This window comes from Xenopus laevis, chromosome 9_10S (genome assembly GCF_017654675.1).
Source record: "Xenopus laevis strain J_2021 chromosome 9_10S, Xenopus_laevis_v10.1, whole genome shotgun sequence".
Lineage (NCBI taxonomy): Eukaryota > Metazoa > Chordata > Amphibia > Anura > Pipidae > Xenopus > Xenopus laevis.
This window is the reverse complement of record NC_054388.1, coordinates 52,413,210-52,439,056: the sequence shown is the minus strand read 5'-3', so window position 1 is coordinate 52,439,056 and position 25,847 is coordinate 52,413,210. Positions and strand designations below refer to the sequence as shown.

The following is a 25,847-nucleotide window of genomic DNA, read 5'->3' as shown; positions in this document are numbered from 1 at the left end:
CCCGGTGCCTTCACTTCCGGCAACAAACCACACACTCTTTTCCGGCCCAGGCGCGACTCGCCTCACAACAATTTGTGATACTTCGGGTACCTTACCCAGCTGCTTTATTACATGGTCCCGCGGGCCCCACTTCGGTTCTGCCACCCGCTAGGATTTCGAGCTCGGCGCCATCTCCTCAGCCGGTGCCTTCACTTCCGCGCAACAAACCACACGACTCCTCCCACATCACTCTCTGATTCGCCGATACAGCTGGATGTCAAACTGGCCGAAAAGGACAAACTAATAGCCAATAGGAATGCGCAGTATATTACCGTAACTGTGCAACGAACCCCACAAGTGCGTCGGAAGCAGGAACGAGGCAGCTGTGTGGGGCACAGGAGGATTTCTTCAGCGCAATTGATGCAGTTTGGGTGACTGACTCGAGTATAAGCTGAGGTAGACTTTTTCAGCACATTTTCGGTGCTGAAAAACTCGGCTTATACTCGAGTATATACGGTATTTAAAAATACACTCTGCAAATAATAAAATGCATAAATAGAAAATCGTGCAATCAAACATACTGTACCTGTGCTCTCTGCGATTTCAGTTATTTATTAGCACTTTGTTTCCTCACAGGACGCAGGCATTTCCTTTTAATGTGTGTGGGCACAGTGTGAGGACGCGGGCGAAATCACCTTCAAAGCCAGACTCTTACAGTCTACAGCCCGACTCCAAATTAAGGGAGATGCTCTTTTTGCTAATCCAGGGGTCCTATAGGGAACTCTAGAGGCTGTATATCATGTTAGACCTGTGTTCAGTATCCACGGCAGCAAGTGGTCATATATAGAGACTGTGAATTAATATGATGAGACATACCATACAGTGAGACTGACGCATGCCCATTGTTTCCCTATGCTACACCCCAGAGATCCCAGTCCGCATATTGAAAGCTCTAAGGGACAGGTCAGCTCTGGAAGGTCACCTGGTCATTACGGAATGCAAAGTCAACCCAGCCAGAGTTCAAGTCAAGTGGCTAAGGGGAGGGCAGGAAATCTTCCCATCTTCAAAGTACCACATATGCAATGAAGACGGCTTCAATAAGCTCATCATCAATGATGTGGCCCCTGAGGATGAAGATATATATATACAGTGATCACAACTGGGGTCACTGCTCAGCACAGCTGCTTGTGGAGGGTAAGGACAATAGAGGTGATGGGGTGCGGGCAGGGGACAGACATTGGGTTGAACATATCTGTTAACAGCTGTGAAACATGATCCTGAATGCTTTAAAGCATATCTAGCAAACTGGCCACTTCATTTGCAGACAAACAACTGGTCCCAACCCAAGAGGCTTCAGCCAGGGCCATGACAAGTGAATGCCACCTAATACTGGGATACCATTAGGACCAAGTGAGTCTGCACAGAATGGCTGAATAAATGTACAGCATTTACCACCAGAGAGGGCAGCATTGGGTCACGTTCTCCATTGCTCATTTGATTCCTCTTTGCACTCTTTACTTTACAGTTACCCATTCTGTATTTTGCCGCCTCCTCAGGTCTAGCCATCCAGGTATCCCGGGGCTGAGCGACGTGAGGGTAAAGGCTTCACATGCAATATGTCTCTTTCCCTCTCCCGACCCGCTCAGTGGAGTCTAAATGGTGAATCACTGCACAGTGGGGAAGATATCTCCATAGAAACCAGAGGAAATCGGCACAGACTGATCCTGAGGAACACATCCTGGAATGTCAGGGACAGCCAAACTCACCGTGCAAGGTACCAGGGGTCCGTATAACCAGTGAGAACCCTCAGTGCCAGTGCAGGACCAGGTCTGTCAGTTGCCCCAGGCAACCCAGCTGGCCACCGCAGCTATGGGCAATGGCGCGCAACTGAGGACTCGCGTGCATAACCGTGCGCAAAGCACTTCGACTTCACAGAGCGCACCCACTTTTCAATGTGGTAACACTTGCCGGACTAGGGGTAGGCTGCATATGAGGTAAGTGCCTGTCGCCCCCAAGCTTTGCGCCCTAGGCACGTGCCTCCTGTGCCCTACCCCTAACAAGATTTACTCATGTTTCTTTTTTTTTTACATTAATCTTCTACTTTGCCTTTTATTTCCTAGGATAAATGGAAAACCTCCTGATACATCGAAGAAGCACTGAATCCCCACCCACCTACCAGTCCTGGGTACACACAACTCAATGCACCATCTTCCTCGTGTAACCTCATGGTCCTTTAAGAATAAGTCCAGGTAAAGCTGTACAGGGATTTGATAAGGGGACCCAATCCCAAAGCAGATTTATTCTTAAAGGACCAATGAGGTTACAGGAAATCTTAATAGGAGAAAATCTTCCGAGCACAGAGCTGCTGTGCAGCACGCTGAAAGCAGGGGGGCCTGGCTAATCAAGTAAGTGAAGCATGGCTGGGCCCCCCATAGACACAAAATCCTGCGGGCCTGGGACAACTGTCCGCCCTGTGACCCCCTGATGGCGGCCATGAGCCCAAAAACACGATACATGTAAAGCAAATTTGCCAACCTCTGGCAGGAGCATTGTGATACTACCTAGTATCTAAGGATTCAGAAACCACACAGAAGGGTAAGAGCCTGGGGGCCATGGCCTTTAAGAAAATCCAAGGTTCATGCACAGCTGGGATTTTAGCAGGTTTTGAAGTACAACTTCCTATCCTAGTCCACCCTAAGAAGGTGTTGTAGGTCAGAAATGGATGATGGAGGCCCCTTGTAAGTGGCACTGAAAAGCAGGATAGGAAGGAAGAGCAATTGAATGGAATCAATAAAGGCAACAGGAGGTGAATTATGGGAGAGGACAGAGCTGTGTGACAATGCTCACAGGATTATGGGAGAGGGTGGAACTGTATTCTAATACACCAAGGATTATGGGAGAGGGTGGGGCTGTATTCTAATACACCTAGGATTATGGGAGAGGGTGGGGATGTATCCTGATGCACATAGGATTATGGGAGAGGGTGGTGCTGCATTCTAATACACCAAGGATTATGGGAGAGGGTGAGGCTGTATCCTGATGCACAAAGGATTATGGGAGAGGGTGGGGCTGTAACCTGATGCACAGAGGATTATGGGAGAGGGTGGAGCTACATTTGAATGCACAGTGGGTTATTGGATAGTGTGGATAATTATAGGAGAGATTGGAGCTGTGTATTGATGCACAGAGGATTATGTAAGGAAATGGAATAATGTGTTAGATGGATATAAGTCTGGGTGTTTAGTGGTCATATAAAGGCACCTGCTGCTTTAGGGGGTAAAGGGGATACTCATACTGTCCCCAGGTGGGGGTTATGGGCTCACTTTAAAGGAACCACAGGGTGATAAAAAAAAATGCACAACCCATTCATCCTATTATTTATATTGTTTTCCTACTGAATCTTTCCCTCTTGAAAGTTCTTAACCTTCCCTGCTGTGCTCACCTTGTACTTTTGCCATTTGCTTTGCTGTTAAATATCATTTGTATTTTACATCTTTTCAGCCTAAAGTTCAGATAGCCGATTGCTCCTTAGTGGGGCATGCAGGGGGTGTCTAAAGCTGGCCATACCGGCAGATTGTCGTGTTGGCTGCAAGATATAACATATTACCAATGGCTAGCGGTTCCTTTGTTTGCGCAGTGAATGATGTTTAGTGATGAATTATCTGACTGCCCCATCCACTGACACACCAAAAATGTGTAAGTCATGTCATGTTGGGAATATTTTGTAGGAATGATACCCCATATGTAATAAGTAGACACTTTTATCAGATTGTGCTAAATCTGTTGTTTCACATGTTAAAATCTGCCCCCATATGACCACTTTTAGAGTCAGTAGCGTATTGTGGTCAAGAGCTGCTCTAGGCACCAGATCGGTTATCACCCATCGCAATTACATTAGTGGATGTGATGTCATAGCGTGATTTCACCTAAGGAACCCCTACCCGACCTCTGCTGCTGGATTTGAGAGGAAAGTGTCCAGTACAGGGAAAGAGCCTTTTTTCTTTTTTTTTTGCAAAAGTTTTATTTATTATATAGGAATCTGAGGGCTGCTCCCCTAAAGCTGCCGCCCTAGGAACTGGCTCTCGAGTGCCTATATGGTAAATATGCCTCTTTACATTAGAAATGGCAAGTCTGCTCATAGGTTTTACAGATTCCATCTGTATTCTCCTATATTAAGCACAATTCAGCAGGAACAGCCCTGCTCATAGCCTTTACAGAGAGAAATATCATCAAGCTATATACACAGGTTCAGTATATACAATGTAGTGTACTAAGCTCAATTCTTCTTGATCCTGGGTTGGAAAGAAACAGACACAGAGGTGGGACTTGTATTTTATAGAATGGAAATAAATTAACAATCATCAAGGATTAGTGGATATTTACAGGAAATATTCTTGAGTTTTTGGCACAGATAGAAAATATTTTAAAGAAGGTAAAGTTCCCCTCCCACCAGCAAACACATCCTGAGGGGTTGCCCTTTACACTTACAGACTGAAAACTCATGCTGCTCTGCCTGGGACAGCTAAGGGTTAAAACATCTATCAAACAAGACAGGCACTATACACTCATACCAGGAATTTACCCAATTGCCTCCAAATGTCCCAACAGGCAAAAATCAGCTGTGGCAGTCCTGCAACTCCCAAGACTCACTGTGGAGGGTGATGGGAGTTGTAGTCCTGCAGCAGCAGCAAGATGAAAAAAACAATATCCAAAAGGGACACCACCTGCAGAGAATGACCCCCATCCTCCATCTTCTAGGAGAAGAAACTGCCTACAAGGTTCCTGTGGAACAAGACAAATTGAAGGATTACTGGTCACATGGACAAAAAAAGAAATATCTCTCACTAGCTGCAGCTTATGGGTGGATACAAAAGTACAACAACCAAAAAAAGGCTGAAAGCTGAGTGACCCTCTGTTGGAGACAATTTCAAGGACATCATGGAGGGGAATAAAAAGGGCAGTTGCAAGCCGTCATTCTCTCACAGCCTGTATAAATACACACACACCATCTCACACACCGTCTCTTCCCAACAACAAGAATTTAAAAAACATCCATTGAAAAGTCCTCAGAAGTTTTTTTTACCCCCATACCCTACATACGAAATGGGTCTTGTGGCTTTTGTTTCCTAAAAATGTATAGATTCAACCAATGAACCAAAATGTCCTGAAATTCAGAAGTTTCTCCTCCGTATCATAGGTTCCCGATCTCTCCATCCATTTTCATGAAGGACTACTCCTGTAGGTGGCCACTAGATGACACTGGTGCTCAGTGTAAGTTCAGGCACAAAGGGTTACTGCCTGCTTTAGTAACTTGACTTCCCCTTTGACAGATTCAGGATGCAAGGGCAGAGGCAAAGAGATATGGATTGATGGCAGGTGCAATAAAGATGGAGGAATTTAGCAACTTAATTATCACAGAGCTACATTTCCCATCGCCCACTGCAAGCACTATATCCCCCCCCCTTCCATGAGAAGCCAAATAGTCATGGCTTTTTGGGACATTTATAATGGCTCTTAAACAAATATGGCCCACACAATAACTTTACTGATCTCCATCTCCCATGAGCCCCAGTTGGCCTGTAGAATGCAGCCTAATAAAGATCAGTAAAGAACGGTTCCATGGGATCTGTAATTTGACATTATCTAAAGGCAATGTGTCCCAATTCTGTGTTAATCTATGAAGCAACAGACACTAACCAAGGGGGCATTCAATGTAATAGGAATGGATTGATGGTAGTTAACCCTAAGGGGTGCAGCTTATGGAGAGGTAGGTGAGCTACAGGTTGTATAGTGTGTCAGAGTGGTGTTTGTGGGCCTTTGCCAGGGGTAAGGTGCTGATATTCACATTGACACTGTGTCTAGTCCCACAGAGGACTGTGGGTAATTTGTGGGGAAAATGTGGGGAACTGATTTTGAGTGTCCACGGCCTGTGTAACATGTCAGTACCCCAGCGTGCCACAATGATTGCTTAATACAGCGCAATGACATGGTATGGAGTATGCACGTGTTGCCCTCATTCTGTGTGCCTCTCAACCACTGTTATACCCGCACAGCACAGGTGGTCCCTACAGTCAGTGGCACCCGAGAGCCACAGTCATAATCCAGATCCACCACAGTGTGGGCCCCAGTCGTGTGGCCTCTCGATGATCCTGACTGGTGGTCCCGGAAACTCTGAATGTAACTCTGTGAAAAGAAAGTGAGTGAGAAGTCAATAGGAACTGGTACCCGCAATGTTCCTTCATATCTGTAACCTTGTTATGAGCTAAGGGGTCCAGCCTGAAGGCCAGTTAGGGAGAGATTTGGGGTGAGTGCTTATTTGAGCATGGGTACCCCTGGAGCTATAGCAGGGTGACTGATACCCCAATGTTTCTGCACAAGAAGATACACTCTCTGCACTGTCAAATAGATTTGGCTCTTAAGGTTACCAGGAGCTGGTAACTTCTGGGGCACTGCCGCCTGAAGAGAGTTTCTCAACTCACCTCATTGGTGTAGCGCCTCTGACTGTTACCCTAATGTTTCTATACTGTAACCTTGTTATGAGCTAAGGAGGCCCAGTCTGAAGGCCAGTTAGGGTGAGATTTGGGGTGGTATAATGGTATAAGATGGGCACTGGCCAAATGTTAGGTTGCGCCCTCTGGGACCCTGTATAGCTGCTTAGACTTAACAGGGGTACAAGTCGGACAATAGACTCCAGAGCTCTCACTGCCAACAGCCAAATGCATGTAGGAACAGGCATGATTCATGGTGATTACACGTGATAGGAAAAATGTAAAATTAACCTTTACTCTGCTCGGCCAATCATGCAAGACGGAAGAATTTAAACACTGCCTAAGGGGGAAGTTTCATAGTGTCTCCTAACAGCTTTTTGCAGATAACGAGCCACACACTGGGGGTCATTTATAAAGTTCGCGCAGCGCATATTTTTCGCAAATGGTTGTATTGCGCATGTTTTTTTGCTGAGCGCCAATATATTGCACTGCTCTGCCCGTCTTTCCGGTTTTTGCGAATTCGCAGTGTGAATAGATTTTCGCAAATGGCGCGCAAATGAGACAGGAGTTTGCGCGAGCGCACCCAATGTGCGAGGTTGTTGTGCGCGAAAATAGCGTTGACAGTAACTTAAATTCGCAGTTTGCAAAACTGTTTTGCGAATATTTTTTCCGCCACCAAAGTTGTGGCGTAATTGAGTCGCAGAGTGTGCGCATAAAGATTCGCAATTTGCGAATTGTGACATATTTATAAAGCCCCTTTAGACATTCGCATTGTGAACAAAAAATTCGCAATTCTGTATGCACCCTCTTATTCAGCTTTATAAATATAACCATGCGCAGGGCAAATATATTCACTTTGCGAACCAATCTGCCCTGTGCGAACTTTATAAATGACCCCTCTTGTGTCTGCCCATGTGCTGGCTAATTAAGGCCTCATTAAAACTATATTGCAATAGAGCAGGCACTCAAAAAGCAGTCTTACAGGCAGACGTGTAAAAAGATTGTAGATTATTTGGTACACTAAGGCACAGTCTTACATAAGTGTCTGCTCTACTGCAATATGGTTAATATTTTAAGATCTCACTGACCATGTTCAGTGCCACTGAAGCACACAAAAAATGACCAGGGCTGGCATTGCCCCCCTCCACCGTGGCTGCATACATGAGCATACAAACAAGTGCACAGGTGCACAGAGCAGGACTTGTCTGGCCTGTACTGGGGTAGGCAGCAGGGAAGGTTCGTGCCTGGTGCCCCCCAAGTTTTGAAGCCTAGGCATGTGCCTCTTCTGCCTACCCCTAGTTGTGGCCCTGAAAATCTTGCAAAATAAGAAGTTGCTTTAATGGTCATTACTGCTACATTGCTGCTTAACCTCTGTGCTCTATTTGCTTCTGATTCGCAGTCATGTATCTGCTGTTGCACACAGGCTTTGGCTACTTACGGGAGAAATCACGTCCCCATCAAAGCGTCGTATGGGGGTGGGTTTCCGGCGGAAGGCAGGATCTGGAGGGTGCGGGGCTTTGTGCTGCGGGTGAGGATGATGATGGTGTGGCCTTTTCTTCTTCTTTTTTTCTGTCCTGTCCTCCCTCTGTTTTATCTTCATGAGTTGGACACGGCGCTGTTGCCGACTGATGATGACTAAAAGGGGAAGGGTCAGATTAGTAATGGATATTATTTCATGATATCGCTACACTTTTGAATTTTCACAAAGCTAAAGGGGAGGACAATTATTGCTACTCAGTTACTTCTGATCAATGAATATGACTGTGCAGGTAAATAAGGCTGCTACAGGGATGCTAGTAGTTGTATTATAACAACAGCTTGAGAGTCACATTATATATACAGTAAAGGCCTACTTCACCTTTGTATAACGCAGACGGTTATATTAATAAAATTGTAGCTTCATAGATTTATTTGGTTGACAGGGTCAGAGACCACCATTTGAACATTCAAGAGGAGGGCAAACAAATTAAAAGCTTTATAAATGAAAACCAGCTGAATAGTTGCTAAGAACAGGCCATACTATGACATACTAAAAGCTAACTTAAAGGTGAACTTCCCCTTTAAACTTGACAATAAAGTGACCCAAGGAGCAGAAAGCAAACAATGGAGTGGCAGAGAAAGCAGAGTGTGACTCTTGTAGGCCAGTGCAATTGATTTGCTTCTCATTTGAGATGTCATGATAAATATCCAGTAGCTGGGGCACAATGCATTTATCTACCACTCCTGCACAGTGCCAGATATAATATATACAGAGAAATGAAATCCCATTAAAACAGGAATACGGACACATGGCTGAGATGAAAGGATTTAATCTGTGAGATTCAGGGGGAGAGGAAAGCGCTGGGGAAACACAATGGCAACTGCCACATGCATCACAGAATGGAACAGATTTCCCACTAAAAGAAGAATAACAGGCTATGTCGCTGAGGAGCGGAGAGACGCCATGCTGGGTACATACATAGGTCTGAATTAGTAACTCCCCCCCAGCTATTCACAATATGTTATGCATGAGAAATAAAAGACCACTAGAGTCTTACAGCTTCCTGCTTCAGTATATTGAGAAGAAGTAGCTATTCTGGCATAGAGAAATGGGATCTCTCTATATAGGCTATGAGCTTAACGGAGGTGCAGGGGCAATCCTAGCCCCTTTGCCGCCTGAGGTGGCTTGTGGCTGCCGCACAGGGTCAGACTGGGCTGGCGGGGCACAGGGAAAAACCCGATGGGCCCCTAGCTCTTGTGGGCCCTGCCGGCCCAGATCCACTCCCTGCCGAATCTCCCTGCCCAGACCTCCCTTTATCGGGCAGGTTGTGGCATATACAAAGTGTGGGCATGCGCACACACGCGGTGCGGTGGGGCCCAGCTCAGCAGTGGACCCGTAGGGGGGGCCAGTTCGACCCTGCTGCCGCCCCCTCTACCCACACCTTTTTTTTGCTCCGGAGGGGATCCATGAAGGTCCGGCCTGACCAGGGTGCTAGCAATTGCGCTTCTCTGCCCTAGTAGAGTGAATTTCCTGTTTGAAATTCACAAATTCAGCCAGTGGGAAGCTGCCTCCTCTGGAAAGTTTCCCAACTTGCCTCATTGGTGCACCATCCCTGCTGAGGGGGCTGTTCCTGTTTAATTGTACTTAGCACAGGGGAAAACATATGCTGCCATAGTTTTATGGTATCTCTCTGTACAAGCTAGAGGTCTGTTCCTGCAAGCGTCAGACTGGGGTGTCCGGGGCCCGCCGGGGTTGCCAGCCCAGGGACCCCCACCCCAGTCATAAGGTCCTCCTAAATATCTGAAACAACAACATACCTCTCCCTCCACCCCTACACTAACCTTCATTTCCTACTACTGTTTAAGAGGGAGGAAGGAATTGCCCATAGATTGGGTCAGCGAGGCCCACCAAATGTCCCTACTTCCCAGCCTGACCCTGATTTCTGCTGAATTGTGCTTACTACAGGGAAGTACCTATGCTGCATACCTACCAACATTTTGGAAACAGAAAGAGGGACAAAAAGTTTTGGTGAGCGTAGCCCAGCGAAATTCTTTTTGACTACGCCCATTTTGTGGCCACACCCCCTAATTACCATGTCCATTTTTCCAAATTTGGCAGGTTATAAAAGTTTTAATGGTTAAGGGAGGACAAGGTGCTCCAGAATTAAATGTAAAGTAACTCACCAAACAGTGAAAGTGGTCCGGGTGCACCAGCCCCAGACCCCCAGCTTTAGGGAGCGGTACATCAGAGAATAAGGAAGCAGAGCTGACCGGCACCCGAACGGATCCACAGGACCAGAGATATTTAGTTAAAAAATATGGGAGATGCAGCTATATTTTTAACTTTTCTACCAATAAATGTATTTTTTAACTGAATATCTCTGGTCCTGTGGATCCGTTCGAGTGCCGGTCAGCTATGCTTCCTTTTTAACTTTTCTACCAATGAATTAATTTTTTAACTGAATATCTCTGGTCCTGTGGATCCGTTCGAGTGCCGGTCAGCTCTGATTCCTTATTCTCTATGAAAGTTTGAACAAATTTCTATGGTTTTTATGTGTTATTACAGTTTTGCTAATGAAGGTAAATTGCCCTTTAAGCTGTGAGTCAGTTCTTATCTTATCTAAAACTGCTAAAAAAGTATCTTAGGTATGTATTCTGGGCTCTCTGGCAAGCCCAAATAAGTTAGAAACTTTGTATCTTTTTCTGGCTGTTCAGTGCAGCAGTTCAAAGAGAAACTCAAGACATTTCAGTACAAATCAGAGACTGCAGGTTGAGCTGTCAAAAGAGGGACTGTCCCTCTCAAAACGGGACAGTTGGGAGGTATGAGCTGCTATAGTTTTTTGGTAACTTTGTGTACAGGCTATTTACAAACTTAGGGGCTGTTCTTTTCTTTTGCAGCTTTAGACGCAGAGAACAGAAATGGACAGGCAGACAGTTATAGACAATAACAATCACATTTACAAAAAAAAAAAAAACGGGTTTGGAGTGAACTGTCTCAAGTCACTAGCCAGGCAAAATAGAGGAGGTCCAACTGTTTTACATCCCCTTTAATATCTGCAAATAGTTTCTTCCATTCTCAGCCTTTACCATTTATAGAATCTCCAGAAAGGAATGAGCAGACTGCTGTCATATTGTCCCTTTAACAGACAGCCTGGAAGAGATGAATCTTATTGGTCAGAACTTAATCCCTGAAACAAACTCTGACTCATGGGTAAAGATAGCCAATAAGCCTCACATTATGATAATCCAAGGTCACAGATCCTTTTCCATTGCCAGAAACTCAGTGTCTCAGTACAATTGCAGTACGGGGGGCGGGCTGATGGGCTGTACCAGTATTTACTGGCCATGGGGAAGTGCAAGGTTCTAAACAATGATAGGTAAATATACCACCATTTACTGTACATTAGTATATGTCCAATAGGAGTGAGTGTAACATTACTTCATTTTATTTTGGTTTTTCCCAGCCCTTATGAAAGTGTTACTAACTCAATTTGCTTTTCTCAGTGATCCATGAAATTCTATTTTTCTATTCATTATTCTATGGTTTGATTATCAACATCCCCTTCCTTAACTCCTTACTGTATATTGCCCATACAACTGTGCATGTCTGGTGTTAGGGGGGTGTACCATTATTGGACACCTGAAAACTGAATCCCATAGGATGAATCTATTCCATAGGATGAATACATTTAGCATGGCCAAGCCCCTACATATTTTTTAATCTGTAAGGAGATACATAATACCAGGTATTCCCCTGTATTACGCATAATTCAGCAGTATTCTGTTCACAGCTTGTACAGCGGGATATAGCATTGGAGAATGTACTCAGGAAAATAGGAGAAAATCTGTGGACACCGTCACCTCAGACCTGCTTCCTACCCTGCAGGGAAATTACACTGTGGCAGGGAGGCAATAAGCATTCGCAATGAGGCTGGGAGCCTTTGTGACTAGGCTGTTGGGCCCTGATTTGTCACAGACACCCCAGGCTGGCACTGGATATATACCATAAAACCATGCCAGTATAGGGATTTCCCTAAACTAAGCACGGTTCAGCAGGAACAGCCTCCCATGTTTGCACATGACATATGCAGAAAAAGTGTATAGTTGCCATTTAACAGCCAAAGAAGGGAAAATTGTTATAAATGTGCTTCAGCAGGTTGAAGCTGGAGACTCACCTTCTGTGTGAGAGTAGCCCTCTCCTGTGACTTTCCACTGAACGAGAACTCCCAGCAGGCTAAGTACAGGCCAGATACCCAGGATGACCCAGCTGTACCAACAGACAGCTTGAGGCGGTGCCACCTTCAAACGCTGGTATATATACTGCACCAGCAGGAACAGCTCAATGAAGTAATCCACAGTCACTGTCATTATAGCGCTGCCAAAGACCGCTGTGGAAAGTGTGGTGAAGAATCTCTGCCACTGCAAGGTCAGTACAGCAAAGAGCATGCCAATGCCAAGCAAGAGTGCCACAGGAACCCAGACTGTTCGTGGGTGATAAAACTGTTCCATGACTATCAGAGTGGCTATGGCTAGCAGCAGCCCCAACAGTAGTCCCACCATGAAGAGTCCAACGCTCCGGACCAGCATAGTCACCAGCCCACACAGAATCCCGATGCCTAGCCCGATGCCAACGCTGGCTTCCACACTCAGCTGGGTGTCCAATACCCGCTCCTTGTAGCACAGCATGAAGATCACCACCGAACCAAACATGAGACCCGTTAGAAACATCACAGCCTTAAAGCAGCGGTAACCTGACATAGAGAGAGTGGAAATAGGGAAGTATTAAAGGGGAATTGCAACCAAGAAAAAATGTCATTCTTTTCCTCATGATTCCAGCTTCATTGCAGCTACAGTTGTGCCCAGTGCATTACAATGGATGCAACTGCACTTGCATTTGGATGCAAATAGAGTGCTAGTAGCATCTAGTATTTTCAGAAAGGGGGTTGTGTCTTTTTGAGACTGTGGGGGTCATTTATCAACACTGGGCAAATTTGCCCATGGTCAGTACCCTATGGCAACCAATCAGATTGCTGCATTCATTGTTCTACTTGCAGCTGACTTCAAAAAGGTAATCACTGATTGGTTGCTATAGGTAACTGTCCATGGGCAAATTTGCCCAGTGTTGATAAATAAGCCCTGATGTGTTTAAAATTGCATTTGCCTCTGATTCACTAGATGCATGTCTAGTGCTCCTATTGGTGCAACCTGCTGCAGGAACCCTGGAGCTATTGTCTGGTCCACAATGATGGTAACTCCAGGCTTCCCAAGTGTCAGTAGACACAGTTTTACACTATTCATCAGAGGCACAATGAATGCAAGCACCTAAATTAATTGTCCAACTGCAAGCATGCCATTCTTTATTTATATGTACAGATGCTACAAATGTACAGCTCTGTAGGATATGATGGCACGTTATAAAGTGTTACAACTACTAATGATCTTTACATAAACTCAGCTTTCCTTTAATGTGGTGAATACACTTAAAAGCAGAGAGTTGTTATACCAGTAGCCCATAGCCAATCAGCAGATCTCCATCATTTGCACCTTCTATTTTTAGAGAAGTCAGAGATGAAATGGAAAAGATGAAATAGCTGCCACTGCTGGGATCTGATTGGTGCCTGACCTCAAGAGTAAAGCAGAAGGAGTCAGCATGGCTGTGTTTGCTATCACGTGCAAGTGGCATAAAGTTGCAGATAAAGGCATGAAGAGAGAGAAGGAAGCAGGGAAAGAGTTACAACACTGCACTCCAGTAGAACTGTAACTCCCGCCCCCTGCCAGCTCTGCTCATGAAGGCTGCCTGGGCTTTGTGCAAAAACTGCAGCACATATGGTTTCTTATTACTGTGCTACATGCACATTCAGTATACACCATTATGCACCTGTGCTACTACATAGGACCTGTTCTGAAATTAATTCTGCCCGCAACCCAGCTCTCCCCCTAAAATCAGTCATTTGTCTCAAAATGAGATAACGAGCTCTATATAAACAAACCCAAGATGCAGTTTTTATAAGGCTAAGGGCACACTAGGCGATAGCGCAACGATTTGACTCGCGGCGACTTTTCGCCGCGACTTTTAATCCGCAATCGCTGGGGAAACTTTGGCGCTGGCGTCTATGGGGAATCGCGACAAATCGCCAGCGTAAAAACACACGCGGCGATCTTTTTTCTATTGTCGCTCGAAATCGCCTAGTGAGGCGATTTCGAGCGACAATAGAAAAAAGATCGCCGCGTGTGTTTTTACGCTCGCGATTCCCCATAGACGCCAGCGCAAAAGTTTCCACAGCGATTGCGGATTAAAAGTCGCGGCGAAAAGTCGCCGCGAGTCAAATCGCCGCGCTATCGCCTAGTGTGCCCTTAGCCTAAAGCTATAATGAGCTATAAGCTCATTGCAAAGAGGGTATTTCTTTGGACTGGCCATTTGAGTCTGACCTCCTCCTCATTTTGCATGCCCCCTGGCACAAGCGATTAACATGAGTCACATCATAAGTAAGTTATTTGTAGCAGGAAAATAAATTGTTTGTTGAAGGGGCCAATCTAATCATCCATAAATTACCTTACATTATATAATCTTCTCTATAATATAATTTACTCTGGCAAAATGTCTGTTTATAAATCTGCGTCTGTGTTATGTATTTCCATCATTTCTGACTACTCACCAAAAAAGCAATAGATGATCCCAAAGAGGCAGCACATGGCACAGACCACGGAAGGGACCACTTGGTATCTCCTCTCAATTTCCTGCTCACAAGGAGGAGGCCAATCCTGTCCTGGTTCAGGGGGCAGCAGCTTGAAGTGTAGGGTTTGCATAGTGTCTGTCATATTGCCTCACTGGCAACCTTGGACCTTTCTTCTATAAGCACTTGTGTGATTGGACGACTTCCATGCAGAGACACCTCTATAAATGATTTTGCTTCACCTTCAAGGAAGAGAAATTCACTGTTATAAGTGAGGCATTTACTTGTTTATGTGACCCACAAAGGCTCCACTAACATAATCTACCAATTTCCATTAATGGCTTACATCCCACACAATGCTGCATGACCATCACTCCATTAGGGAAGGGCTTAGTATAGCAACAGACTAAATGAACACAGCAAGCTAAACTTAAATTAATCTCTTAATCTATGCCATGTTGAGACTGAGAGTATAGAGCAGTGAACCCCAACCAGTGGCTTGTGAACAATGTTGCTCGACAACCTCTTGGATGTTGCTCCCACTGGCCTCAAAGCAGGTGTTATTTTTGAATTCCTGGCTTGGAGGCAAGTTTTGGTAAATACCAGATATACTGTCAAATAGAGTCTCCTGTAGGTTAACAGTTCACATAGGGGCTACACCAGGGGTGTCCAAACTTTTGTAATAAAGGCCAGATTTGGTGAGGTGAAAATGTGTGGGGACCGACGATTCAGTCTGGCTTTCTTTGAACCATTAACATCATTTAACTCATTTAAACAAGGAAACTCGTAGCCGTAGCAATAATATTTTGGGCACATTGGTCTATACTGCTGCCTGTGTGCTTAAGTTGTTGGCAATAGACATGTACTGGCACGTAGTGATGCGCTGCTCTTGCATACTTCTTTAATTTACTGTACTGGCACGTCAGTACATCTATTGCACCTTCAGCCCTAAAGAAGTATGCGAGAGCGGTGCGTCACTACGTGCCAGTACGTGACTATTGCTAACACCTTCAGCACACAGGCAGCAGTATAGACCAAGTGGCAGATCATTTCACTAATGTGCCCAAATATTACTTCATACGGCTACGTGATTCCTGATTGCACTGTGCTGGAGGGCCACATTATTATAAATTGCATGATGGAGGCTGAGGGCTGGTGTAAATTTGAAGATGGGCCACAATTGGCCCCCAGGCCTGACTTTGGCCTGAGCTACACAATAGTCAATCACAGCACTTATTTTACAACACCCAGGAACGTTTTTCATGCTTGCGTTACTCCCCAACTCTTTTTACATCTGAATGTTGCTTACAGTTGCAAAAGGTTGGGGACCCCTTGCTGCCAATAGAGTGAGTAAAACCAGTGTGCAAACACTCCAACACCAGTATCTGAGCTAGTTTGTTTGTGTATAAAAGCCATAGGTACACATGGTAATCAGGCTAATGCAAGCTAACCGGGTCTATGCAAGCTTCTCAGGCATATGCTAACCTAAGAAGTGTATGGATGCTTATTATGTGTATGCATGCTAATCAGTTGTATGCAAACTAATCAGGTGTATGCAATCTTAATAAGCCTGTGCATTTTAGTCACATGCATGCAAACCAATTAGATGGATGAATGCTCAGATGTATACAAGCATTCAGTCAAGTAATGCAATCATAACTGGCATTCTTGCCAGGTTTATACATGCTATTCAGGTGAATGCATGGATGCTTATAATTTGTATACAAGCATATCAGGTTTATGTATACTAATAAGGTGAATGCCAGTTTATCCCTTGTATGTAACTAATTAGGTGTATGCCTGCCTAGTAATGAGACAGTTAACTTCATGTATTCTAAATTAAATGAATGAACCATAGACAGCAACATACCCAAATAGCCATACAATCTCTAGCAGTCAGGGAACCTACCAAGCCCTATAATAAGATACCATTTAAGCCAAGGATGCACCTGTAGACCTTCACCTGTTTCTGAATAAACAACTGATGCCCAGCAGAGGATTTAGAGAGAGGTTCTTTATAAAGTAAAGCAGGATCAGAAGGAAATAAGATGGACTTTCATGTCATTGATAAGTGTTTCTGTTATTGAGTAGGGAGGCTCAGTATGGACTGATAAAATGGAAATACAACCAGATGAACACAAATAGAATCAGATGAGACTCCATAAGCAACCCCTCCTCTTCTGTAAACCTTGTATCTCAACAGCAGCACCATGGAGAGTCCCACTCTGATGATGGGGGAGGTACAATTAACCCCTTGACTCTCTTACTGAAGGCCCATCTGGCCTGAAACAAAAGAACCTATACTGTTGCTTAAATTATATATCATAATATTAAATATTATTCCCTTCTATACCATGACAGGTATGAGGAAGCATAGATGTAAGAATGGGGTAAGTAGTATGTAGGCATGGGAGAGGCACTAATACAGTGAACAGGAAGATATAATGTAGGCATGAGGGTGGCACTGAAGTCCTAAGGGTAGGTGGAATGTGGGCATGACAGTGTTTTATACAAAAGAGCCAGGTGGTTGTGTGGGTGGTAGATATGTATCGGTGATAGATGGTCATGAGGGTGGCACAGATGTATTAGACACAGGAAACTGTGTACATTAGGGCAGAACAAATACAATACCACCAGGTGGGCGTGATGATGAAAGAGATATGAATAAGATACAGATGCGATGTGGGTAAGAAGGTGGCACATGTGCAGTTGAGGCAGAAGGGTGTAAAAGAGTCAGGTTATTGGACAAAATGGTAGAAAAGGTGTAATAGTGGAAAGCATTAGGTGGGCACGAGAGAATCACAGATCTAGAAGTGACAGATGGAGTAGGTGGAACTTGGCAATTAATGCTGAAGGTAGGTATAAGAGTGCGCAGATTTGGCTGGTGGAAGGTGGGTATTACAGTCATGCACATGTAATAGAGTCAGATGGCACATGGAGATGAGTATGGCAAAGATAGTGTGTAACTATGTGGAACTTGGGCATAAGGGCTAAAGGTGGGAATAAGGTGTGCATGAGAGTGATTCAGAAGTAGTAAATGCAAGTGGACATGAGATTGGCATAGATGAAATGGAGACATATTGCACTGATATTGTAGAGGCAGTCGGAAACTGGGCATGAGTGTGGCAGAGATGTAGCTGATACAGAGGTGGGCATAAGGATAGAAGGTTGGTATGAGAGTGGTGAAGATATAGCAGAGGCAGGTGGGCATGACAGTGGCAATATGTTGTTATAGAGGCATTTGTCAGTGATAGGTACACAGAGGTAGTCAAGGCAGGTTTAAGGTTGGCATAAGAATGGCAGAAATGGAAACAAGTCAGGTGGGATATGGGCATCAGAACTGCACAGATGGCATAGAAGTAGGTAAAACTTGGGCATGAGGGTGGTAGAGGATTATAAGTGTTTCACAAATGTGGAGTGGAAGATTGGAATTAAAGCGGTGCATATATAGAGATAGGTGGAAGGTGTGCATACATTGGCTCATGGCATGTGTTATATGGGAGACTAGTATCAGGTGGGCTGTGGCCATGGAAGTGGTACATGTGTTATGGTGGCAGGTGAATGTGGGAGTGGCAGATATACACAAGGTAGGTATAATATAGCAATCTGGAGGGAACAATGAGAGAGACGTGACTTTAGTAGTGGTAGGGTCTGTACCTTAGGCCCCAGTGTGGGACGAATCATATTGTTTGGAGGTGCTCTGGACATCCAGGCCATGGTAGGCAACAGGGTACATTGAGCATTCAGGCTGCCATCCTGTGTGTCTGTTAATCCCAAGCCGTCCCTGCAGCTGTGCCTCTGCTGTGCAATAGGAATCCGTGATGTCTATCCGCGCTGTCTCTCATCCTACCACGGTGCTTTTGTTTGTAGCTCTTTGCGCCGCTTGAGTACATAGGGACGGACCTGCACCCTGAGTCTGTCACGTGGGCCGGAGAGCAGCTCGGGATTTGCCGGGTTTGTGGCCCTGTCTATAGCCGGCAATGTGCGCGGCCCCCACCCTCCCTGTTTGTCCCCCTCTCCCTGTGCAGCTGAAGGGGCTTTGTGCAAAGAGACGCCCTCACCCCTCCATTCGCCCCCTAATGTTTCATCTTTGGGGGACTTTTTATTCAGTCTCCCTGCCCCCAGAACAAGCGCCTAGTTGCCCCTCACATCAGCTCCTTCCCCGCAGCACCCTTTAACCCTTTCCCCTGTCTCTGGCTCAGTGCTCCCTACCAATCCATTATCTCTCTGTTGTTTTCATATTATCCCCCTACCCCCCCTCCCCTCTGTTCTCCCCTAGAGCAGCCCCCACCCCAGCACTCCCTGCTCCCTCCTGATGCTGCTGGACAGCTCCTAGACTCACAGCAGCAAGCGGGAACAACCAAGCGGCGACAGGCAAGGGGAGAGAGAACAAACATCAGCGGACTGTACCATTCGCAGGCTCATTGTGCGTGAGAGGCGAGGCAGTGATTGGCCGGCGCTGCTCCCTGTTTCACCCCCATCAATAAACTGTATTTCCCCCCACAGCTCCTGCTGGGGGCACAGACACTCCCGGGAATTTACTGAGACTCTTTTGATGGGGGTGGTTCTGCTCACAAGATGGGCCCAATTCACTGACTCTGAGTAATCAGCACAGTACACCCACATATGTGTATTTATATAATCCCCCCCCCCATCTGAATACATTATACACATTCACAGCCTACTCTGATTATTTCTGCATGAAGCCTGGAGATTCTATTGCACATTCAGTGCTGCCTAAATGGGAAATACTCCTAGAGAGGAGCGTATTTTATCCAAAAACATTCCTTCTCTGTTTTAGTGCAGGGCCAAGTCAGCCAGGGGCGGCACCCTAGACAACCTGGCCAGCAAGTGAGCACGTGTGCACGCGTGTGCCAGGTGCGTGTGCCAGGTGCCTGTAAGAATACTGGCCTTCCTATATTTTTCTGTTTTTTTTCCTATTAACAACATTGGCATTAAGCAACTTTTTTTTACAGGCCAGGCCAGTAAAATACCAGCCAGGTGCAACCCTAAATTGCACATGCACAGAAGAGCTTACACATTGTCTATTACTGCCACAGGTGGGGGACACAAGGGTCAGAACTAGGGGAAGGAAGCAGAAGCTTTAAATGCTTGGCACCCCTCTACCATTGTGCCCTAAGCACATATATCTTCTGCCAATCCCTAGCTCCGGTATGCTCTGTATATTTGTATTCTTATATATGGGTGGGAGGTGACAGACATTACAGTATAAAGGCATGACTTATTGTGTGCCCAGAACCTCCCTAATAGCACCAAGAAATGGGAATGGAAATTAAATGGAAATGGGTAATTCACCGTAAAATGTAATATTACTATGACAGACATTGACATTATGAGACCATTTACTGTTGGTATTTTTGTAATTTGTGGTTTTTTTTATTTAGCTTTTTGTGCAGCCATTTCTAGCTTGGAATTTGAGCAGCTATCAGGTTGCTAAGGTCCAGTTTATCCCATCAACCAGGCAGTGGTTTTAATGAGAGACTAGCATATACTGTATATAGAAGAAGGTCTGAGTAGAATAATACGTAATAACTATAAAGCTGTAGCCTCACTGAGCAAATTTTTTTGTGACTGGCAGGGTCAGTGACCCCTATTTAAAAGCTGGATGAAGAAGATGCAGAAAAGGAAGGCAAAAAAATAAAAACTATAATAAATAAATGTTGAAGACCATTGCAATATTGCAATTACATTGTGTTTGGCATTCTTTCTTGGCTCAAAGGTGGCACCCAGGGCAGTAAAGCACTCATCCCAAATCTCACCCTAACTGTCAGGCTTGGCCCCCTTAGCTCATTACAAGGTTACAGATATATAGGAACATTGGGGTAACAGTCATCCTGCTATAGTTCTAGAGGTACCCACGACACAAATAAGTACTCACCCCAAATCTCACACTAACTGGCCTTCAGGCTGGCCCCCTTTAGTTCATAACAAGGCTGCAGATATATATACAGTATATAGAAACATTGGGGTAACAATAACAATCATCCCACCATAGTTCCAGGAATTCCCTCAGCGTACCGCAAATCTCTCCCCAATTATCTTAACTGGCCCCAATTAGTTTAACTGGCCCCCTTAGCTTATAACAAGGTTAAAGATATAACCATTTGAGCACCTAATGTGGCAGCCCCAGTCTGACACTGGCTATAGTTCCAGGGGTACCAAGGACACACACCAACTGGCCTAACTGGGCCCCCTTAGCTAATAAGTTTACAGATACTGTATATAAAAATTAGCTAATAAGTTTACAGATACTGTATATAAAAATATTGGGTTAACAGTCACCCTGCTATAGTTCCAGACATAAGCACTCAACCCAAATCTCATCCTAGGGCCCCCTAGCTCCTAACAAGGTTACAGATATAGAGAAACATCGGGGTATCACCCTGCCATAGTTTCAGGGGTACCCAGGGCACAAATAAGCACATACCCCAAATTTCAACCTAACTGGCCTTCAGGCTTGGACCCGCAGCCACTGCTTCCACGGTGGCCAGCCCCTCAATTTGAGAACCTATGCAATAAAGGCAGGCAGCTGATATAGGTTTAGACCTTAGGCATATGGAAATTATGATTACATTTCCCATTATGCACTTGCCACAATTTATATCACACATACACTGCTGTAGTACCTACCAACCCAAAATATTGCCTGACTCAGAGCACCCACCCGTAGATCACACGGGTGTGCAATACCCATAGGGCTGGCGTTAAAAAGACCATAATGCCCAAGGCCCTAGAACCACCATAGGTGTGGCCTAGGTACCTGCTGACTCCTATACCTGGCCTTGCCAAATTAATCCAGCACTGTATTCCTGGGGCAAGGGTAGCTCTTTGAGCTACATTTGAAGAGACCTGTAGCAGTGGATGGGTGGGAGATTCAAATAGCTGTCAAAATTCCCAATCTCCAGTGCAGATGCACCCAGTGGGTGCCCCCAGATGTTTGCCACCCTGGGCTCTGCAATTTGTGACCTGCCTGGGCCCGGGGTGTATGCCATCTGTTGCCTTGTTTACATTCATTTTTATTAACACTTTATGAACCATATCCTGACTATATTGACTATATACTGAGCCAACAGTGTGGCTATGAAGTGAGCATGGGAACTCCTCTATGACTCCACCCATGACTCCTCTATTGTATACACTGAAGAAAAGAACTGATTTAGCACATTTTGTGAGGAATTGTGCCTGCGTTCTGTCCGGCGCAGGCGCGGGCGCGACAATGAGCGGTTGCTGGCGCAAAGACGCGGGCGAAAACGCCTAAGACGGACGTGCTGGCGTCAGTACTGCGACGCCAGCGGAAAGACGCCAGTTTGGCGCCAAAGTAACAATATTTAAACCTGATTCAGACTGAGATGCATTGCCTGGTTATTAGGTTGTTTAAACTGAAATCCTAGCGTCTCTGCACTTCTTGAATTCCTGTTATCGACCCTTGCCTGTACCCGGACTGTGATTCCTGCTGCCTGTCTCGACTTATCGGCCTGTCTCATCGTTTACGAATCTCACTGCCTGCCTTCTGACCTCGGACCTCCTGACCACGACTCTGCCTAATCCCTTGTACTTCGCTTATCGTCTCACTGGCTACTCTCCACAACCCTGCTCCCTGTTCCACTCCAGGTGGGTAGCGGTTGTGTGAGGCGCTTGTGGGTTCACTATCTACTGCTCCAGCTCCTTCTATGACTGGATTATACTGGTGAGTCTGACAGTATAACCAGGCCAAAAGGATGGATCCAGCTGAAGGGGCGTCTCCATTTGCTGTTTTAACTCAACAGCTGTCTTCACTCACGCAAGCTGTTCGAGAGCTGCAAAGTGGCTATTCGCAGCTACAGGAGCATATTAGAACCCATCCGCCTGCTGTACTCCCTTCCACGGCTGCTGCAACTCCTCCTGCTCCAACAGAGGTCCAGGTGATTACCTCAGAAATCTCTGAACCCAAAGTGGCCTTTCCAGAGAAATTTGCTGGTGACCGAAAGGTGTTCCGGAACTTCAGGAGCAACTGTAAGCTGCTGTTCTCTCTCAAACCCCACACATATCCCACTGAGCAAACCCGGGTTGGGGTTATTATTTCTTTTCTCACGGGAGAACCACAGACTTGGGCCTTCCGTCTCATGGATCGTCACAGTCCTGTATTGGCCACAGTGGATTCTTTCTTTGACGCAATGGCGGTTATTTTTGATGATCCACACAGAGCCACTACTGCCGAGGCCGCCCTGCGTGCTCTGAAGCAAGGGATCCGTCCAGCGGAAGATTACACGCTGGAATTCCGGCAATGGGCGGATGATACCGAATGGAACCCAGCAGCACTAAAGAACCAGTATCGTTTTGGACTTTCACCCGAATTAAAGAATGAGTTGGCTCGTACTGGCATCCCTGATAGTTTGGAGGATCTCGTCCTCCTTTCTATCCAATTGGACCAGAGGCTCAGGGAACGCAGAGAGGAAGAAAAGGCTGAGAAAGCAGGCCTTCCACCTCAGACTTGGATGTTACCATCCGCTCCTCCTCCTATCCGAATGCCTTCTACATTTTCTCCAGCTGTTCCTCCACCCGTCTTCAGTGCAGCTCCAGAGCCTATGCAGATTGGAGCCATTAGGTCTGCATTAACCCCAGAGGAGCGTATTAGACGTCGCAGACTTAACCTCTGCCTCTATTGTGGACAAGCAGGTCATTTGCTTCGGGGTTGTCCGACCCGCCCAACGGGTAAGAGGATGTTTGAAAAAGACTTTACCGGTTGCAATGTTCGTGTCCCTCTCCTGACAGTATCTTTATCTTTGCAGTGGGGAGACAAGCGGGTAGAACTTCAAGCAATTCTTGACTCTGGGGCCAGCTGGTGTTTCCTGGACAATAAAGTGGCACTACAGTTCCAGATACTGCTCCAGTCCAAAAAGAATCCCATAGCTCTTCGTGTGGCAGATGGTTCTCTGATTACTTCAGGCCCTGTGGTGCAAGAGACTATCTCACTTTTTGTTTTGTTAAATAAAGGGCATGCTGAAGTCATGAACTTTGATGTGGTTTCTTCTCCTTTATTCCCTGTCATCCTGGGATTACCCTGGTTGCAGAAACACAACCCGTCCATCAACTGGGCTACTGGTGAAGTAAACTTTCTTTCAAATTTTTGTTTTTCTCAATGTATTTTCTCTTCAAATAGAGTCTGTTCTTTATCCCCTGCCTCTGAAATCCATGACCTTCTTCCTCAAGCTTATTGGGAATTTACGGACGTTTTCAATAAAAGAGGGGCTGACAAGTTACCTCCTCATCGTATTTACGATTGCCCTATTAATCTTCTTCCAGGGGCTCAGATTGCTTTTGGACGAGTTTATCCTTTATCTGAGTCTGAACTTTTGGAGCTTCGTTCTTATTTAGATGAGAATCTGGCTAAAGGATTCATTAGACAGTCTTCTTCTCCAGCAGGAGCTGGGATTTTCTTTGTTGAGAAGAAGGATCGTTCGTTAAGGCCGTGCATTGACTACCGGGATTTGAACAAAATTACAGTTAAAAATCGTTACCCACTTCCTCTCATTCCAGAACTATTTCAACGTTTGGCGGAGGCTAAGATTTTTTCTAAGCTGGATCTTCGAGGCCCATACAATCTAGTCAGAATAAGAGAAGACGATGAATGGGAGACGGCCTTTCATACTCGTTACGGGCATTTTGAATACCTGGTCATGCCTTTTGGTCTCTGCAACGCCCCTGCAACGTTTCAAAATTTTGTTAATGATGTATTCAGAGACTTCCTTGATCTATTCGTCATCATATATTTAGATGATATCCTTGTTTTTTCTAATTCATTGGAAGAACATAGAATTCACTTAAAGAGGGTCCTAGCACATCTGCACACTCATCAGCTGTATGCTAAGATCGAGAAATGTGTGTTTAAACAAACATCATTTAAACAAACATCTGTGGACTTTTTGGGTTTCTTCATTTCTCCCCAGGGAATCCAGATGGACTCCAGGAAGATCTCTGCAATTCTTGACTTGCCAATTCCGTCATCTAAAAAAGCTGTTCAACGTTTTATTGGTTTTGCAAACTTTTACAGAAAATTTATAAAGAATTTTTCTCAAGTCATTCTTCCAATTACTGAGCTGACTCGCAATAATCAAAAGTTTTGTTGGTCACCACAGGCTCAGGGGGCTTTTGAGAAACTGAAGACACTCTTCACTTCGGGTCCAATTCTTCACCATCCAGACGTTTCCCTTCCTTTCAACTTAGAAGTTGACGCTTCGGAACTTGCAGTGGGTGCTGTGTTGTCGCAGAGAACTGGGATTCAAGAGGATCTTCATCCTGTTGCTTTTTTTTCCCGTAAGTTGGCCAAAAGCGAATGTAATTATGATGTAGCTGACCGTGAATTACTTGCTATCAAGCTAGCACTTGAGGAGTGGAGGTATCTCCTTGAAGGGTCTAAACATCCGATTCTCATCTTTACGGATCATAGGAATTTGGAGTATCTACGTTCGGCCAAGAGGCTGAGACCTAGACAAGCAAGGTGGGCTTTATTTTTTATGCGATTTAATTTTCATCTCACATACCAACCTGGGTCAAAGAATGTTAAGGCGGATGCTTTATCACGAATGTTCTCTCCTGAAGACGAGGTTAATCTGGCTCCTGAGACAATTTTAAACTCTAATAATTTCCTCCTGTTACAGTCTACTCTTGTAGATGGAATTAAAGATGCATCCTTAAACATTTGTGAACCATCATTAGTTCCCAAGGAGGGTTTTCTTCTTCATCGAGGCAAGATTTTTGTTCTGGAACAAATGCGTTTAGAGGTCCTTAAGAATATTCATGATTCCAAACTGGCGGGTCATCCAGGTATCAAAAAGACCATTATTTCGGCTAAGAGATTATTTTGGTGGCCTGGGATGGCTAAAGACTGTTTTAGGTTTGTCTCATCATGTGAAGTTTGCACCAGATCCAAGGACTCTCATTCTAGGCCTATTGGTCTTCTTCAACCACTGCCAGTGCCTTCTCGTCCATGGGGATCAGTTTCTTTGGACTTTATTTCTGATTTACCATTGTCCTGTGATTGTTTCACCATTGTTGTTTTTGTTGACCATTTAACTAAGATGGCTCATTTTAAGTCTTTACCAAAACTTCCTTCTGCCTCTGAGACTGCTGATACCTTCATTAAGGAAGTAGTAAGACTTCATGGTCTTCTAGATGAGGTGGTGTCGGATCGGGGACCGCAATTCACGTCACAGTTTTGGAAATCCTT

General features: G+C 45.2%; 1 protein-coding gene across 1 annotated transcript; it reads right to left on the bottom strand.

Moving 5' to 3' along the window:
* Positions 1-4,299: 4,299 nt before the first annotated feature.
* On the bottom strand, positions 4,300-18,868 carry LOC108702914 (transmembrane protein 198-B). The gene is made up of 5 exons (XM_018238695.2): positions 18,278-18,868; positions 14,603-14,862; positions 12,122-12,697; positions 7,906-8,102; positions 4,300-6,162 (listed from the first exon to the last, which is right to left on the bottom strand). Exons 2-5 carry the CDS (start codon positions 14,763-14,765, stop codon positions 6,019-6,021), a joined length of 1,080 nt encoding a protein of 359 aa, XP_018094184.1. The 5' UTR covers positions 14,766-14,862; positions 18,278-18,868; the 3' UTR covers positions 4,300-6,018.
* Between the last annotated feature and the right edge of the window lie 6,979 nt (positions 18,869-25,847).

What these genes read in the sequence shown, in the direction of transcription:
- LOC108702914 (XM_018238695.2), bottom strand. Translation starts at nt 14,765, where the DNA reads ATGACAGACACTATGCAAACCCTACACTTCAAGCTGCTGCCCCCTGAA. An exon ending in GGGCTACTCTCACACAGAAG is followed by an intron (nt 8,103 to 12,121) that starts GTGAGTCTCCAG and finishes TTCCCCTTTTAG; the next exon opens with TCATCATCAGTCGGCAACAG. An exon ending in ATGGGGACGTGATTTCTCCC is followed by an intron (nt 6,163 to 7,905) that starts GTAAGTAGCCAA and finishes TTCTTTTCACAG; the next exon opens with AGTTACATTCAGAGTTTCCG.